This window comes from Typopeltis vanoorti, chromosome 20, assembly GCF_054136105.1.
Source record: "Typopeltis vanoorti isolate ZY-2024b chromosome 20, IOZ_Tvanoo_1.0, whole genome shotgun sequence".
Classification (NCBI taxonomy): domain Eukaryota; kingdom Metazoa; phylum Arthropoda; class Arachnida; order Uropygi; family Thelyphonidae; genus Typopeltis; species Typopeltis vanoorti.
In genome coordinates this window covers 62,870,488-62,890,517 of record NC_143568.1, presented here as the reverse complement: position 1 = coordinate 62,890,517, position 20,030 = coordinate 62,870,488, and the positions used below count along the sequence as shown (strand labels likewise).

Genomic DNA, 20,030 nt, shown 5'->3' with positions numbered 1-20,030 from the left:
AAGCACTTTTTCCGAAAAACAAAAATGGTGTTACGAACAAAGTCATCCAGACACACAGCGCGAAAATCTAGTGTGTAGATATTAATTTTATGGCTATTTAGCTTATTTTTGTTTAGGAGTGCCCCTAAAATAAGCTAAATAGTCATAAAATTAATATTTCCTTAGAGGAGTAACATCTTGCCAGAAATAAAACCTAGTGTGTAGATTTTACCAATGTGGCTCACTGCTAAGAATTTAATATGTATTCATGGGCAAAAGTGGCAGCAGATATTTATTGAGAGATTGAACAAGAGAAGTTAGAGAGTGGAGTCTGTAAAAAGTGTGATAAGTAATGGATTGCGATGATGTGAATGAAAGTCAGGAACTGGAAGTGAATAATACCAGACGGAAGGCGATGGATGTAAGACTAAAAAAGGTGGCGAGAACAGCTAGGGTGAGAATATGAGTGGGGAGAGTAATTTTGAATACGAAAGTGATTAAAAAAGAAACGCTAGGCGAAGTCACAAAAACGAAATTCTGCCCGACAGATGGAACCATAGTGGAAGCAATTGCTGGAATCTAGGAGTTTAAGAATGAAATCAGGCATATGCAGAATGAAAATAAACATATCGTGGATACAAAGGAAGAGGACGAAATATTAAAATGTAAGATAGTGGAGAGAAAGAAGTAGTGAATAACTCAAGAATAGTATGGTGGAGATCATAAAAGGTGTGGATGAGAGGGTGCACACGGTATATTTTCCAGGAGGGAGAATGAACGGTGATCGAGGTACTGGATTCGGGAAATAAACGCAAAGGAGCTGCTGGTTGTGACAAATACTTTCGTTCAGCAAACGGAAGATGGGAGGTTGGATTTCAGAATATTATTGTGGAAAGTTAAAGAGCGGTGTGATAGGAAGGGTAGTTGGGTTCTGCTCAGGTATGGCAATGATGACGTGTGGCAGAGAGCAAAAATCTTAAATGGAATATTAATAGATATATGTAACGAGAAAGGAGTGCAGTTTGTGAACATGTGAGACGAATGAAACTGAATAAAAGCGATGGAATGGTTATGGAGTAAGTTATTTTGGAAAATTGCTGCTGGAAGTGTAATAAGTGATTCAGGCAAGGTATCAGTGGAATTCAAAGACATAAATTAAGAGGACAATAGACCGTGAAAATTAGAGGTTTGCGAATGCAGAAGAATGTGAGAACAGGAATGCTTGATGAACATGGAAATAGGAGCCATCAGGGAGACCTTGTGTAAAGAATTGATTCTGAGACCAAAGGAATGGAATGGTCAGGAATACGGGTGAGGGGGAGGGGGCTATGCGGGTCAGATGATGAGTACACAGGAGTAAGCGAGAATTCAGATGAGAGAGCATTAATAGAAGTAGTTATAGACAAATGAATTGTTTATTTACGAATGGCAGGAGTCAGGAAATAAGGGAGATCAAATTGTTGCATTCATTGGATTTGTGTTCCCAAAATAGTTGCCATAAGTGTGATTGGATAAGAATGGCATTCTGGTGAAAGTAGAAATGGAATAATATGTTTTTCATGAATATAGGAAAGAGAAGAAGGAAGGGAGAGTGGTGCTGATGATAGCAGAGCAACCATGTCCGTGCATACAGAGAAAAAATGGCAATCGTTTTAAAGCAGTGTGGTGTGAAGTGGAGGTTCAAAGTTAGCTGTTTGGTGGGGTGTTGCTACAGGCCATGAAATGTACAGACCGAAACATATAGGCACCTCGGCTTAGTGAACAAATACGCTATTTCAACTACAGCAGTATTGATTGGAGATAGCATCAGGGAATAAGGTGAATGAATTTCTCGGGTTCTTAAGAAGACAAAAATCATAGGCACTACTATGTAACGAAGAGCACACGAGGGTAAAATCTTATATCAAGTTATACCATCAGAGGATGCTATTGTAAATGAGTGTCGAATCTTTTCCTGCTGGGGAAAAGACCATGAAGTGATCACATGGGTTGGAGCAGTCACATCAGAACGTTTATAAAAAAAGGGATATATGTGGAACTATAAGCTGGTGATTATGCAAAGCTTAGGAGACAAGTGGGAGCCATAGCGTGGAAAGAGTTGAGTGGGAAGGATATAGATGTTGTGTAGGCATTGATCAAGAACAATTTCACAGCAGCAGTATTTCAGTATCCCAAAGGTGAAAAGGCTACACAAAGTAGGAGTAAAATGAATGAAGAGATTAAGCATGAAATCTGGAAGGTGCTGTGAAAGCAACATAAGATGAATATTGGCAATGATTAGTTGCATGAGAAGTACAAGGATTAGGATAGGAATGGGACGAAGTTGGTAAGGCCAGGAAAAGTACAGTTTGAGAAGCTAGTGAGTTATTTTGATATATGAAAAGTAGAAGTGAAAATGTCTTGGAGGATGATGCTAGGTGATGTCACTAGCAAATTGGTACCAATCCAAAGAATAAGTTATTAAAAATATTCATATTCAATTATCAGGATATTTTCAACCTCATGAAGGCAGCATCAAGAGGAGCTGGAGTGGAGCATATGGCAGAGGAGAGACTGATGGTGAATGAGGAATTAAGTAAACTTGATGTTAATAAGACAATAAGATTCGAAGGTAATCAAGAGTCACTCTCAACATTTGGAGAACTATCATCTGTTAGGTGACCACTAAACCAATGCAGATCCAGAGGAGATCTAGTCAACATCATTCATCTGTGGAATAATTCCATGGAATGATTTGGATAAATCTGTGTATTTGCACTTGACATCTCCGGGGCTTTTGATAGGATCTGAGATCGAGTAATTTTAACAAATTACCGTCATTTGGACTGCCTTTGTCCTTGTGTAAGTGGATTACTAGATTTCTCTAAGATTGATCCCTATGTGCAATAGCGATTGCACATAGGGATCAATGTGCAATGGCGATTGTGCTCTCTCTGTGTTCAAATTTAACTGTTAATGCAGTGTCCCTCATGACTGCTATTTCCCTCACCATATTTCTCATTCCTCGTATATAAACAACTTAATCTTATTGACTGCAAACGCTATTCATTCTTTTGCTGAGGATAACACTCTCTTCACTTGTCCTCACAGAGTGGCGGCCCGTGAAGCTTTAAATGGGGGGGTGCTGCCTATACAAAATAATTTTTTTTAAATTATTTTTCCCTAATCAGTAATCAATTTATTAATAAATAAATCTACGCATTTATTTATTAATAAATTAGTTAAGGTCTTGCAAAGATCTCGAGCTTCAAGGTCATCTCTGATTGGTGTCATGAACAAGGATCTCCACAATACCCTTGATTGGGGTGACAACAACCTAGTCAACTTCAGGTCATCCAATAAACAGTTTTCTTGCGAAACGTAATTTAGTTCTCCACTTTTGATAGTGCTCAGCTCAAGAGTTAAGCCAAATCTCTGTTATCAAACTTTCACTTACTCCATTCTTTCATGGCATAATCATATCAATTCTATAGCATCACCAACTTCTAAAAAATTCACATCCTTTCCTGCTCAAGACAGTACTTTTATTTTGGCAAGTAATTTACTCCGTATAAATCCCAAATGTGGCCACCCTTGGAATACTGCTCTCATGTTTTGGGGTGGTGCACCTAAGGCCTCTAATATTCTTGAGTCTCTTACGATTCTCTTCAACCACTTTCATAGAAGATCAGTTTCCAAATTGTGTCTCTTTTAGGGATATCTCTATAGACAGTGTTAACCAGAACTGGGATTCATTATACATATTATTTCTACCAGAGGTATACCATCTCGAGCAACAGCTGCTCAACATCCTTTTATGGTCAAATTATGTCCTCATTGAGTCTCCTACTGGTATTCATATTTCATTCCGTCCAGCTGAATTCTGTGGAACAGCCTTTCTATGATAAATTTTCAAAGGACTACAGTCTTCAGCAATCAACAGTTTACAATCATCCTGATCCCTACCAGCACATGTCATTTATTTGCTATAGATCCTTCTGACTCTCGTGTGGGACTAATACAAAAAAAAATGAAATTCTTGCAGAGATAACAGAAGCAGACAAAATGGTTGAATTATTGATTGATCATTTTTCAAGAGTGAAGATATTTCTACCTCAAGGGCTCACTTTATTGAGTACGGGAGTGGCGAACCCGAGGTGCCTGATGCTGGAGCATACCTTATTTCATGTAATATACATCTGTTATATTATCTATAGGATGGTTCCTACTCTTATTTCTTTTTATCCTTTTCTTCTTTCTTGTTCCTTCCCCCAATGCTATTAGAGTAATCGAGGGCTAGGGGTGATGCTTTCAATGTTTCTACTTTTTTCATCTCTTCATGCATAGAAGGCAACGGGAAATCACTATGCTACTTTTTCCCTAGTTTGGATGAGCAGTAAAGACGAGTTGGGATGGAAAGAACACTGTTAAAGAATATTATGCAAAGAAAGACTAGATTTTCAGGACATCTTCTGATAGGTTCTTCGGGACACCTGACAAGAACTATATTACAAGGGAAAGTTGAGGGGAAGAGAAGACGTGGAAGACCAACAAGAGAGTGGTTTAATGACATCGTGGAATGGACTGGTTTAAGAATGATGGAAGCGACAGACAGAGAGAAATGGAGAAGAGCTGCTCATCTGCTGCAACCTTCTTGCTAGAAGATGCTACCGGACGACTACGACGACGAAGATATTTCAGTGCCAGATGTGATATTCTTGTGAGAATAGTGTTAGAACTGTACGTGCACAGGATATTGTAGAGCCATAATACAAATATGATCATGGAATTAGATGGAAGATCAGCTAGGTATTATAGGAATAAAAATGTGTAAAGGAATTGGCAGTTCATCTTGTAAAGCTGATACAGTTAATTCTCACTCTGCGAAGGAGCCAAGAAAATAGAAATGCAGCAAAATAGTTCTATTGCATAAATAAGACTGTAAGATACAGGTAGCAATTTCAGCTCATTCGGTATCTCATTAATGGTGGTTAAAGTATTGGGGAGAATTGCTAAGGGTTGATACGAAAATGACAGCGTCATCGAACTTTAGTCGGAAAGACTGCCGCTCATTATCAAGGATATGCGAGAGAATTATTTTAATCACACATCCATAAGTTTTAATTAATTAAAACAATTAATTGATAATAATATAATGTTATGTATGTGTAGTTAAGTGGAAAGCATGTTTGCATCATTTGCGCTAGGCCGCCCAAAGAGACTTTAGTTTGCTTCTATTCACCCAGATTAGAGGAATTCTTTCTAAGCGTTCATTTGCACCGTTTTCGAATTTTTCGATCTCTATCACTGTCAGATGGTTTTTCCCTCGTGGAAAATGGGGTTCTTCTTACAGTAAACTCGAGAAAATCGACCATATCATCCACACTACTCAGACAATAACATATGGTGTTAGAGTTAGGAGCCTAGTGATGGCGACACGTGTTGGTCCTCTCTTTCGTTATCTAGGGCCAGCTATCTCTGATTGGCTGCCGGTTGAGATTGAAATTTCCCCTCAGTCTCCAAAAGATAGGGATAAAACCGAATCATCTACTACATATAAGGAAATAAAAGGCATTAGATGATTTTAGTACAATATTTCCTTACTGATTTCTTCATATTGTTTTATGTATAAATTCAAGTGGCTCTCACTGTTATACATTCATTATTATTTGAATTCTGCCTAATGCTATTGATGATGATTTGTTGTTTTCTAATTAAAATGTGGCCTTTGATTAATTTTTCGTAAAAGGATTTTATGGAAACTTATGCCACAGATATCTGTGATCAATATTGCGATTTCTTGTAAGTGATTTTCATTTTTAATTATCTAACTAAACAAATCTCTTTGGTATTGTCCTCTGTAGCCCTATTGAAATGACGTTTGCATTCTTAGCTCTCTCGTCTGATCAAAGAAAGACCTTGCTAAATTCGATTCTACTCGCTGACTATAAAACCATGCCTTCTTTCCTCGCTAGATTATCAAGATAGCTGATCTCTGAGATGGAAGGCTGGTTTTCTCCCTGAAAATTTGGTATTCATCTCAAAAAAAGAAGAAAAATTCCGGACGAGCCCAGTGTTTTTACGATTTTTTTAGCTGGCCTCGTTGCCCGAGTGGTCAGATTATTATCTGCTCTCCAACCAAAAGGCTGCAGGTTCGAATCCCGACGTGGGCATGGATGTTTATGATTGTCTGTGAAAATACTAGTGTTGGTAGTCAGCAGTAGATGGGGAAGATAGTTGCGTTTGGAGGAGAGAGTTGTAGAGTAGGTGCCCTTCCTCGACGAGTCTTTGGACTCCCTGGAGGTATTACGTATGTTGCATAATAAAAAATATGGTCAACTCTCATTTTTAGACCATCATCTCTACTGCCAGGATGCCCAGTCAAGCCCTTTAGCTCTCAATGTTAAGCATTTATGCATGCTTTGTTTATTCACTAACTTGCTTAGAGAATGTCTGGTGCACTCTTCATTAATTGGGAATGATTACCATCCATCCAGATTCATTGGACATCATCATCGTATGCTATATGGTCAATGCTCAGTTCGGTGATATGCCACCGCTAGTTCTCGTTAGAAACCCATATATACTATTCTTGAGATTTCAACCTTCCAAAAATCTATTGCTGCAGACACACAATACGTCCATCTCACTAACACTTCCTTTTACAGGGATTTACTATATATTAGTGGTTTGACGTTTAATCTCCCATTCCTTTTATGCACTAAAATTATTTTAGCATTCTTATATCAATACTCTTAAGGAGTCTAAAAGTTCTAATGATCCTTTCTAGAATCCATTTACTTGCTTGCTTTTCAGTTTGAAATCCTCTACAGCCTCCTGGAACAACAAATCTCAAAACCAGCTCTGTTCCTTCTTGACAAAGTAATTTAGGTTCAAGTTTCACACCCATAAGTAGCGACTGAAAAAGTTGCATCCTGAATCTTTACAATTTTTGTGGGCAGTGATGGATCTGACTCAGGCTTTAGAGAAGTCGCGGATTACTGTTTTAGTCATGGATCACAGGTATGTAGTTTCGTTAAATTCTTCAATTAATTCTCTACAAAGAAACACTTGTTTCTCAGAACCTTCCTCTCTATATTCTTTCGATAACCATAATCTTCGTCTTATCAGGATATGTTTACGGCCACTGTTCTTGCCGTTTCTACCAAAAATTTGCCATGTTGAATCAACAGCGTATCTCAGATCATTGACCCTGTTGCCTAATGCATTTCTTGCCTCATTATATCCGGTATTGTTACTGACGATACTATTTGGACTATGGAAAATACAGAAAATAATTCACCTATATTAATTACTATATCTGCGTTTTCATCTCCTTCCTAAAATTACCAAAATGTCCGAGGATCAACATATACAAGTATAACGTTCTTCTGACACTATAATGGAAATGGCGTGTGTTCCAAAACAAACGCTATTTCCAGTGTTTTATTTAGATTTATTTTGAAATGGCCGGAGTTTTGAACGGAATGGTCGACGAAGGTCTTCATTTCTAGCAAGATATATTTTAGTGATTTGGAGAGAGTTGGTATTTGGTCAGCAGAGCAAAAAAAAAAAATCCGCACAGCAGTGGACATTACGAATATTTTTCCATCTGGCACCATTGTAACATCGTTGAAGGAGAGTTTGAGTGGTTGCTTCCTGTCTGTTTTGTGTTATTTTGTAGTTCTCTCAGTTTTATTTTGTAATATCAGATAAAGCAAAAAAGTGTGAAATGTTTCCGTCTCTTTCTCTCTTAACATGTATAACATCGATATTATTATTTTTGTCGTATGAGGCGATTGCTCTTACAATTTGCACTTGGTACAAAATAAATTTTATAGCAAGTGTATTTTTGCACAAACGCGCTTCTGGCGCGTTTGGGCGAAAGTTTGACGTCATACGAAATATTTTAGTCTTGCGGATATTTTTTTCTTTAAAAAAAAAAAAAAATAGTAATCACTTTGGGTGTATTTCCAGTATACTTTGTTGTTATGGTTTGTTTTTGGAACAGAAAAGATAGCGGTAAAGTATGCGATGGTTGGAATTGCCTAAATTCCTTGAAATGCATCTAAGACCAAATCTTTTCAAAAAATAGTGTGACTGCAATATATTTAATAATAAACTATTAATTGTACGTTGAAAATGGCCGATTGTAATGACGAAGTTGACGTTGTCGGACATTCTGAAGGAGAGAGGTATTATAAATGATCTTTTATTCATGTGATTGTTAAGCGTAGAAATAAAATAGTTCCCCGCAGAGTTTAATGTATAGCGTCACGTATATGTTTGATGAATAACGTATAGAATACGAAAGTACTAGCAATAGAAGACTTCATCATACGAATTAAAAACTAAGTACAGTACGTTATTTGTTCCCCAGTTGCTTCAAGTACGACCTCGGACGTTATAAAAGTAGTCCGTTTAAGTGTAATAATTGATTATTAGAACATTTTTAGCAAACATTTTGATCACAATACATATAAATAAATATCAAAACTTGACAGCGTTTTTATAAAGTGACTAAAGAATCGACCTCTTGAACGCGAAAGCTTTCTTGCATTACTGCTCATGCCCTTGGTTAGCTATGCGATTTTTTGTTAAAAGGACAGAGCATTGACCGTTGAATGTAGCTAAGGTATCCAGATTCCTTGAGAGCCAAGCCAGAATGCCCATTTTTCAGAGAGAGAAAAAACTGCTGTACTCATTAATCTTCAGTATTTTTTAGTTAGTTGCAGGAAAGATGATATATACACAAGATGTATGTAAATATTTCGATCATAAAAATTCATTTAATGTTATCACATGAAAAAAAAACTATAAACATATTACTTCTGTCTTCTTTAGTTTTGTATGTCAGTTTTTAAATTAAAAACGCATGTCATTACATTAATTACCATGCTCTGAGGTAACGGATATAAACCATAATATCTGCAATCAGCTTGTCCATTTACTTTTCTTTCATGTAGTGTTATGCTATTAAACACCATCTTTTACTGCCAGGAAAACATGAACACTTATGCATGCATCTTCACTTCAGAATATGTAGTAGATGTATGATTTTTTTTTTTTTTTTTTTTACAAATATAGGTCAGGTGTCCTATTTTGGTCTCAGTACAGCATTTCATCAGTCTGCTTCTTCAAACCCTTTGGTTTGTAATTTATCATCATTATCTTGGGTATCTTCGAGTTGGCCCATAATAAACCTTTTATATGTTATTCACTCTAGATAGCCTTTTTCTAGATAGCCTAGTTCAAACTTACTCTGTAAATTTTCCCTACTAGTAAGTTGCCTGTTAAAAACTTCCTAGTAGGGAAAACTTATTTGGTTAGGAAACATTGTCAGATGTACTGTTGTCTGTATTAAAACTTTTAAAACAAACCCCCCCATGTATTTTGATACTGTGCTGGCTGGAAACATATACTGACATACTGTATAAGATATGGATATTTGTCCAGATCAAGGTCTGTTATTATTACGATGAGGATAATAGTAATAATTGTAAAGCTGCTTGGCTTCAGCATCTGTTGTTGTATTGCCATTGGAGCTAATGCTGGACCCTAGGTATTTAAACTGGATGCATTTGTTCAGTTCCATGCCATCTATCGTGTGTTATCAGTCTGGTCAATCCCTTGCATATATTCTATCTTCTTGGTGTTAAGTTTCATTCCAGACTCATATAAGCAGGTTTTCCATTTTTTTATGAGATGATGGAATTCATTTTGCGATATAGTGCTAAGTATTATGTTGTCAGCATATAATAATGTCCGAGAATGTGGCTTCTGAATATCCTTGGTTATAGTGTCCATATAAAGGATGAAGAGAAGGGGTGAGAGGGCAGATATCTGGTGAACTCCTACCTTTATTGAGAAGATGTCAGTTTCCTGCTGCTCAGCATACTGTGCTGGTGACATTTTGATATAGCATTTTTATGCATTGCACATGCCTTCCAGATGAGATCGTGTAGTATATGGTCGAACACCTTTTCTAAATCTAAGAATGCCATGTGTATGTTTTTCTTCTTTTCTAGATGTTTCTCCATTAAGAGCCGAATTGCATGGATTGAGTCTGTTGTTCCACAATTTTTAATGAATCCACACTGATTTGGTGAAATTTGAACGATGGCTCTAAGGTGCGCTTCAAGTATCCGTTCAAAAATCTTCATTGTATGGCAAAAGTAGCCGAATTGATCTGTAGTTTGAGCAGTCACCAATGTTCTCCTTTCCTTTCCAGATGGGAATTGTTATACTGGTTAGCCAGATTGATGGTATTTCATTTTTATTTATGATCTTGTTAAACAGCATTGTCAACCATTGTGGTCCATGTAGCTTCCAGATTTCTGCTGGTGTATCATCTGGGCTGGTGGCCTTTTTGTTTTTCATTTGATGGAACTGCAGTATGTACTTCATCAGTGCTGATAAGGGGCAGAGGTCCAAGGACTGCTGTGGCTGTTTGCAATGGTGTGGGAATTCTTCATTATTGATCTTATCAAAGTAGTTGCATCTTTCCATTTTCTTCTTTGATGTTCATAATGTGCCCTAGGTCTTGTGTAGAACCTTGACGTGCCCAAGCAAGGCGATATATTAGCTTCTCACCTTCTGATGTGTCCAGTTGATCATGTATCTGTTGGTAGTGCTTGGCTTTGGCAGAGGCAACCTTTGCTTTTGTCACAGATTTTAGGTTTCAGTGAAACCTAAGACAAGAAACAGTGAAGATTATGACAGTATCTGTCATAATCTTCATTGTTTCTTGTCTTTAACAAGGTCTTATAGGCTTTCTTTTTCAATTTTATAGTTTGTTGCACTTTAGGGTTCTACCACCAGGTGTGCTTGTCAATGAAATGTTGACCAGGTTTTGTGATTTCTAGTGCAACTGCAGTGATGGTCTTAACACACTTGGCTAATGAGTTCCAGATACCATTTTTTGTTTGATTGAAGTCAGTGCTTCTTCTAGTGAAGTCTTCAGTTGGGTTTCATTTTTCGTTAATTTCCATAATTTTATACGATTTGTCTTATAGCTGGCCTTATACAATGCTGGTGTAGACTGATCCATGTATCTAGTACTAATAACTGGTGTTGGGTGGTTATATTGTCTGATGGAATGACTTTTACATCAGTTATCCATCTTAGATCATTCTGACAAACCAACCGATAATAAATTTGTGTGGCTTGGCCTCCACTGCTATATGTAATTAGGTGTAAGTTCTCTTTTTGAAAAAGGTATTTGTGACTGCAAAGTCATGGACTTAAGCACATTCTAGGATGTTAATAGTAGTTTGAAGATGTCTTTCAAGGTCATTCCAGAATTCATCCTTCATCTGTTGTGGACATCCAGTCTGTGGAACGTACACAGATATAACTCATAAACTAATATAATAAATATTAATATATTATATAAACTATATAAATAATAAATAAATAATAATATAATAAGCTAATATAATAAAACAAACAGAATACTACAAAAATACAACTTTAATTCCATCTTTAAACCTTCTACAAAATTAAAGAACTTATTCAATTCATCCAAGGATTTATTTAGTCTGCTGGCCCATTGTATTCATTGCACCTGTAATTTGCACTATATAGATGAAACAGGATGCTCAATTCCTGTCCGAAAAAAGAAACATAAATAGCACATTAAATATAATAACTATGGTAAATCCCTTTCTGATCATGCCATGAATAATTTACATAGAATTGACTGGAAAGGCACCGGTTGTTTACATCACACCAAAACGTGGTATGAATGTAAAATTAAGGAGGCCTGTGAAATTCTTATCAACAACCGTAATCTTAACAATAATGATGGTCTGAAAATTCCAAGAATATGGAAGGCACATATTCTTGGGATTTGTCTAGGAGTCGATTATAAATAGGACTGTAAATAATCCAGGATCTTAACTCTAATGTAACAACTTTCATGTTCAATTAGAACACCAGTTTTGCTGTAAAAACTATCTATATGAATTTGTTCTCTGATGATGTTATAAATAGAATGTAGCTTTGATGTTCTTTATTTTATTTTATTATTTTTTTCTAGAGGTCAGGCCAATAGAATAATGGTTGATCAAATCATTGTCTCTTTGCATACTGTTTGAAATTTTGAAATATAATATTAGCTTGTCTCTCTCTCTCTCTCTGTGTGTGTGTGTGTGCTTCAGATGATGACCTTAATGTGAAGGTCAAAATTTCAGGAAATTAAAGTAATAATTAATTCTGAGGCAGTTGTAGTCTCCATGATTTGTCTGAAATGAATGCTGATCACAGTGTAACACTAAAGGAAAGGATGTAGAACTGGGGCCTCATATGAGGACACATAAAAATGTGTCCTCATTTTTAACATATACAGGGCACAAATTTAGCAAAATTAATGAAATCATGGTAATGCTATAAGATTAAATGGTACTGTATCATTATAATTTTTTATAAATGAATATAAAAATTCATGCACGACAGGATTAAGCACAATTTTAAGCGAGGATGGCAAATTGATAGCAGAATAAGCAAAGCTGCTATGTGGGGGAGGCAGCTGAATACATTTATATGGCATAAGAAAGAAATTTAGTTAAAGCAGTAAAGTAGCTGAATACAAGACTGCCCAAACTAATTTTAATGATGTGAGGTGTTTGGGTTAGAAATAAAACATTCGATTGGAGACTGAAGACCACAGATGCGAAAGTTTTGAGAAAAATTAGAGTGGTGAATAGATGATACCAATTTGAGAATTATCTTAGAAATAAAGATATTAGGAAGAAATACCCTCCCCCCCCCAAAAAAAAAATATATATATATATATATATATATATATGGTGCAATAACAGAATGTTCCTAGACTTTGAAGAATTAATAGGATAAATAGGAATGAAATAGATTTGCAATCATATTAAGCAAGCATTTCTTAAAAAAAAAAGATGATTTGGAAGAAATAATGTGTGCATATGGATGTTTAGTTATGAAAATTATAACACATAGGCAAAGGAGTTACAAGTAACTTCTTTGCCATAGGAAAGCTATGTTTGAGTATGTAAAGAAACTGGCTCTGCATGCAGAAGACAACCCCCAAAGAATTCTAGCATTATGCTGCAAGTAAAAAAAAAAAAAAAAAAAAAGGAATGAATGTGAATGATATAAAGAGGCAAAAAAGATTGTTCAACTAATTATTATTGTTATTATTATCCAAGACCCCATGGAGTCAAAGACTCATCTAGGAGGTCCTTTTATCATACACAAAGCTCATTATACCATGCTTTAAACACACTCAAATTCTCTGCAGACATCACACTCTCAGGCAAAAGCATTCCAATCATTCACAACTCTTCTTGAAAAAAAACCTCCTTCCCACATCCCTCTTTATACAGTTTCTACGAGTGAATATGATAACTATTCAGCCAACCAAGCTGACATAGTCGTCATAAAGATACTTAATAAAAACTTTTGTTTGTTCATGCATAGGTAATAGATGAAAACAAGAATATATTTTCTTGATGCAAACATAAGTTTCTGTGGGAAGTTTTTGGTATTAAGCCACGTTATTATGTAAATAAAGAGTTTAATAAAAATAAGCAATTAAAACCCGACAAGTTACATCATCAGGGGTACTAGTACATAAGTTTTGCACAACAAAAGCTTATTAACAATTAATTACACATATTAGATGTTTTTGATAACTTCACAACTGTAACATATACCGTATTTTTCAATAGATAACGCGTGCCCTCAACATTTTCATCACTCCTTTTCATGTATAGATAACGCGCATGCGCCAATTAGCGGTAGCGTTATTCTTTAAAAGGGGAATTCTTTAAAAGCACCTGTGTTGCTTGTTTTAAAATTTTCACCCTTAAAGAATAAATGTCAGTTGTGAATTGTTTTAAAATTTTCACGTTATTGGGGAGCACTGTGATATTACTACGACTACAATCGAAAGGTATGTGTATTTTTTTTTTTTTTTTTTTTTTGTAGTATTTTATGAAGTTACATTATTTCGTACATCCTATTTTAAAATATTTCATAAAGTAAATCATTATTTTTAACGCAATGGATTCTTTAAATATTGAGTCTGATGAAGAATTTTTTTGGATTTGAATAGTGTAATGTTCAATAAATATTAAGTAATACTTCTCCCTAAGTTTTGTTATTACATTTGATTTACCTCTCATACCTTTCAAATGTATACCGCACATGTTCATTTTTAACGAATTTAGACTTTTTTTTGTATAGATAACGCGCTCGTTATCTATCGAAAAATACGGAAATGATCGTAACTGTTTTACAAGAAAATTTAAAGAAGCCTCACAAATGCTTGGGATTCCTACAGTGCAATAAAAATCTAGTTTTATCTTAATTTTACATCAGGTATGGTCTGCTTTTACGAAATATTTAACTGCCACAGAACTCGGACAGAATGTGATAGTAACAACTAGCAATGTTCCAACATACATGCAGTAACGAATTTACCACTTGTATTCTTGTTTATCAATTATATGTTACAGTTGTGAAGTTATCAAAACATCTAATGTGTGTAATTAATTGTTAATAGGCTTTTGTTGTGTAAAACTTATGTACTAATATCCCTGATGTGAGTCTTACGACTTACAAAACTTGTTGGGTTTTAATTGCTTATTTTTATTAAACTCTTTATTTACATAATAATGTAATCTCAATACCAAAAGCTTCTCACAAAATATATTTTCTCGTCAAGTATAAATTTAAATTTGCCATCCTAGTAGTTAGTGTGTCCTCTCTCCAACTAACAAGTTGCAGGTTTGAATTCCTGCCATGGATGTTTGTGATTGTCTTTAGGTGGGAGTTGAATTTCATTACTTGGTGTGAGACCACCACTTGTTTATCAGAGCCATGTCTTGAAGAATAAGTTCCATGTTTGGTCTCTAGAGCAGGATTTGTGGATCACTTAAAAAAATAAATTATAATACACACACAATTAATAAAAAGAAAAAAATCTTTAACTCATCCATGCTATGAATGTACTACAGCAGTGATGGTGAACATATGACGTGTGTCAGCACTGACACACTTGAGGGTTTCAGGTGACACACCTTGGATGTTGAAAGATATTGGTATTCTGATGAAAAAACTGCTATAAATCGTGCAAGATCGCTCTCAATTAAGGCGAAGGTAGGTTTCAGTTCATTGAAAGAATTATATTTTATAGTTGGCCTATTTCTATTTTATTTTGTAGTTAGCTTATTTCTATTTTATTTTGTAACTAGCCTATAAATTAAGAGCGTTTTAAGTTTACGTTTTCTTCCTTAATCATTATAATTTCTACATAGTCATATGATATTATTAAAACTTATAGAAATTATCAACATTATACAATACAAACTTATAAATACATGCTTTATATATTATAAACTTAAATTTTTCATTTGACTTCTGTGTGAAATTCATTCATGCATGCATTCTTAGTCTCTCGACTGAGTAATACAAGTTCTAAACATATTTAAAACTACCTTAACAGAAAATATAATTTGCAGCATTAAATATTTAATTTATCTGAGTAAATAATGAAAACATTTTTATAGTTGCAATAAATTCAGTAAATTTTGTTAAATAATGCAAATAGTAACAACTTACGATGACGTTGCAACAAAACCTTCTAAATAGCTGCTATTTAGTAGCGTGATAGAGAGTAAAATGTAACACGGTTGCTACGAACATACCAGTAATAAATCTGGCAATCCTGCTGAAAGAAGTAGTGGTAGTCTTGCATAGTCATAGTCTGCCACTTAAGTAATTTGAGTTGCTGATGTATAATTCATTTACAGTAATTGTTTGTTCTTATTAATTATTACTGCTTAATTACCACTGTATATAATTGTGCTCTTTTTTAATTTGTGAACCCTTTTACAATGGCAGCTAGCACTAATAAAAACTAAAATTATCACAGAAAGGAAGTGGAAGAAATTTTCAAGATGCCTGGACTGAACAATATGGTGTTATTGATAGAGGCGGTAAAGTTCTCTGTAAATTATGTGGTGAGCTATCTGTGAGTAGAACTTGAAATGTAAGAAGACATTTTGAAACTTAGCACAAATGGCTCCTAGAGAAAACTTTGAAGAACGGAAAGAATACATATCGCAACATCTAAAACTGGCAGAATCACAATCGGGGACTTTTTTTTTAGGACCTTCAAATTTAGTAGCCGCAAGTTACAATATTTCACATACTATTGTTGAACATGGGAAACCACTTAGTGATGGTGATTATATTAAAGAAGCTTTCATAAAGTGTGCACAATTTTTATTTGAAGACTCATAATAAGGAAGCTATTATAAAGTGCATGAAAGAGTTACCATTAAGTAGGAATACTATTAAAGACAGAGTTAATATCAATGAATGCTAGTATAGAAAATCAAATACAACAAGACTTGAACTCATGCCATTGTTTTTCCATTTGTCTCGATGAAACGAATATTACGTCATCAGCTCGATTTGCTATTATTGCAAGGTATGTTCATGGTGATTTTATGCATGAGGAATTGATAGTTAGAAAATTTACCTCAAAACACAACAGGTAAAGACATTTGGGACTGTTGTTAAAGTGTTCTATGAGAAACAGATAGATTTATTGAAAATATTGTCCGCACGGTTAGCCTAGTGGCTGTGTGCTTTGCAACCATATGACTGGGGAATGAGTGTCCCAGGTTCAATTTCCGTCGAAGTCGTGAGGAATTTGAGGATCTTCCTCAGCCATGTCCAAGTTAGCTGGTCTTGGACGTGGGCAGTAGGGTTTTTTCCCGCCAATTTATCTGGCGTTTTCCTCCCCCCCGTCCCTATTGGGGGCGAGTTGCTCCAATAGGGACGGGTCGGGAAAGGAGGAAACTCCATACGAATTAATAAATAAATTGAAAATATTTTTGATTACAACTGATGGTGCGCCTAATATGGTTGGCCGTAATGTCGGTTTTATCAAACAATTGACGGAATATATTGGTCATCCCCTGTTTGTTTCCATTGTATTATACATCAGGAGACACTATATGCAAAATCGTGCTTAAAGGATTTGGATGATGCGATGAGAATTGTGACAAAGGTAACTAATTTTATTGCTGCCAGGGCTTTAAACAAACGAAATTTAATTCACTTTTAAGTGAAGTTGAATTAGTGTACAATGGTCTATTAATGTACAATAATATTAGATGGTTGAGTCATGGCCAAGTACTTGAACGGTTTGTTGGATGTTTAAATGAAATTAAATTATATTTAAATACGAAGGGCATGGAGCAAGAATTTTCTCAGTTGAACAATTCTGCTTGGCTCAGTAAGCTGATGTTTTTGACAGATTTTTTCATTGCACCTGAATGAACTTAATATACAATTGCAAAGTTTTGGAAAATCTGTCGATGTTATGTTTGGCACGATCAAGAGCTTTGAGAATAAACTTAAAATATTTCAATGTGATTTAAAAAGCAACAATTTTAAGTATTTCCCAAGAGTGAAAATTTTTTTTAACGAAACCAGCCCCAAAAATCGTGAACAACATATCAACCAATCTATCGAAGTTCTAAAGTCAGTAACAGCAGTTTTCTTCTAGATTTGAGCAATTTCGAATGTTGGAACAAACAATCCAATTCATGAAGTATCCTGATGAAACAGAATTCATGGATCTTAAATTAGATGGCTTTGAGTGGTTGGATTTAAAAGATCTAGAAATGCAACTACCCAACTTCTAGTATAATCCTATCTGGAAAAGAAAGTTTATTGCTCTTAGAAATGAATTAGAAGAACTTGAGTGGGAACAACTGCATGATACTGCGTGTAAAAATTCAGACCGTGAAATTCTAAGCGTGTGGAATAGCGTTCCCAAAAACTTTCATGCTCTTAAAATCTTTGCTAAAGCTCTTCTAACAATTTTCTCTTCTACATACTCTTGTGAAACTCTATTTTCTGCCTTAAATAATATCAAATCGAAAGGGAGAAATAGATTGAGCAATGATTTGAGTGCTACCTGTGTAGCATTAAAATGTACACACTATAGCCCTTCTATAAAGCAACTTTCTACCAGCACTCAGCAACAGAAAAGTCATTAAATGTAATGTAAGTTTGTAATTTCACTTTATTAAATTAATTGTATAATATGAATTCATAGATTTTATATCAATGTCCTATTAAATAAATAGCCTAATATGATATGTATAAGTCATCATCTATGATTATGTGGTTAGATTTATAATGCATGTTTGCAAGTGGCACATCAACATCAATATTTAAAAAAAAAAAAAAAAATGTTTGACACACCTGGGTAAAAAGGTTTGCCATCACTGTAATACTACAGGCTTATAAAAACTTTTGTGGGTGGAACCACATAAGAAAAAAAAAAGTAATAATTTATGTTACGACCTAGCAAAAATTTGCTATAATGTAACTCTGCGGCAGACCATAATAGTTTTTGCAAAAATTATGGAAATATCAACAGTTGAAAATTCTTTTCTGTGCAGTTTCAGCTTATTATCTAAACAGTTAAAAGACGGCTCTACCCATAATGCCTATGAGAGATGACTGTCCTGCTTGGCAGGGCAGTGGTCTCGAACTGGGCAATAAAATTTATGTACCATGTAAAGACAGTAACACCTTTGGTGGGATTAGAACTTGCAGCCTGTTGGTATGTTAGCCACTCCTCCAACCAGCCAGTATTTAATTTGATGTATGTTAATGCCACAATCTCGTACTTTATACTTATCGAGTTCATGAATGCAGAAGTAGACCATATATTCTTCAGGCCTTGGCAGAGTGGCCAATCTAACCATAATACTTAAGGCCACATGAGCATGGGATATTGTAAATCTAGCAGTAATCATGGATATGCTCTGTCTTTGGTGGAATGCAATGACAGAACAATATCCCTGGTATGAAGTTGTCGTTGCTTTCATACCAGGGATATTGTTCTGTACAATAACCCTGGTATTATTTTCATTTGAAAAAACAGCAAGTACTAATTGCAATGAAGAAATGTAGAGTAAACCAAAATTATATAGAGTAAAATTATATGCTGGCCTGTTTAACCAAGTGGTTTGCATATCTGCTCTCTAACTAACAGGTTGCTGATTTGAATCCCACTATGGGCATGGATGCTTGATTGTCTGATGATTGTCAAATGAATTTTATCACCTGGTGTGAAACCACAACCTTGCAAATAAATAAAGGAATATGCCAAGCAGATACTATTTCACCAAATTATTGAATGCATTATTAGAATATGCCCTGAGTGAACTGAATTAGAGTGATAAAGAGATAAGTAAAAAAATGAAATCATTTATGATATACTGATGATATTGTAATAATAGCAAACAACAAAAGAAAACCAGAAATGATGAATGAATTGAATACAGTATGAAATAGACAGTAACAAAATAGAGCAAGTACAAGAACAACATTTGCATTAGGAAAAAAAGATGCATTTGTAAAGAAATAAAAATTGAGTTATTGCCCATTAGGGTCACTAATGGGCAGGGATGTATAATATACAGCCTCTTCCTGTCAAGTCAACCCACCTACCTGCGGTGTGGCCTGTTTCCACAAAAGGGACTCTGGCAAAACTAGTGAGTATTCCCACTACAAAGGGATACCTTCCTAGTTAGAGGAAATGCCAACTAGACACTAGGTGGTAGATGTTCATTGCCCATTGAAATACTGCCAGGCTTATTGGAGGTCTTAAGTCGCAAATGCCATGTTTAATCTCCAGAGCAGGGATTCTGGTTTCTGTTCCCCCTTCCTCTCTCTTCTCTGTGCAGTGTGTGATATCTTTCAAGGCCATGACAAACATACTTAGAGATCCATAATCTCCTCCATTTCAAGGGTACATCAGTTAAAATAGTGGTGCCACAGGCCCACTGTCAGTTAGTGCACAGGCCCGAATCTGTCAGTAGTGAGTCGGGAGGCTTCCCAATCAACTGGTGCATAATCTGGCTGTCACATACTCTACCAGGTTGAGCCCAGAGAAGAAGTCCAAGTAGTAGTATGTGGTGGATACTCTCAAGGTCACATCACGGCATAACTAGTTTATCTCTATATGGATGTCATGTCCAATAATATATCTTCTCTCACTGCAA

General features: G+C 35.3%; 1 protein-coding gene across 1 annotated transcript in view; it reads left to right on the top strand.

The window, feature by feature from the left end:
- Positions 1–7,934: 7,934 nt before the first annotated feature.
- The window catches only part of LOC150095494 (deubiquitinase MYSM1-like), a 166,168-nt gene continuing 154,072 nt past the window's right edge, over positions 7,935–20,030 (top strand). The window contains exon 1 of the mRNA XM_090410286.1: positions 7,935–8,153. Within this exon, the coding sequence (XP_090266412.1) occupies positions 8,101–8,153 (53 nt within the window). The 5' untranslated portion in view covers positions 7,935–8,100. The remainder of the gene's footprint in view (positions 8,154–20,030) is intronic.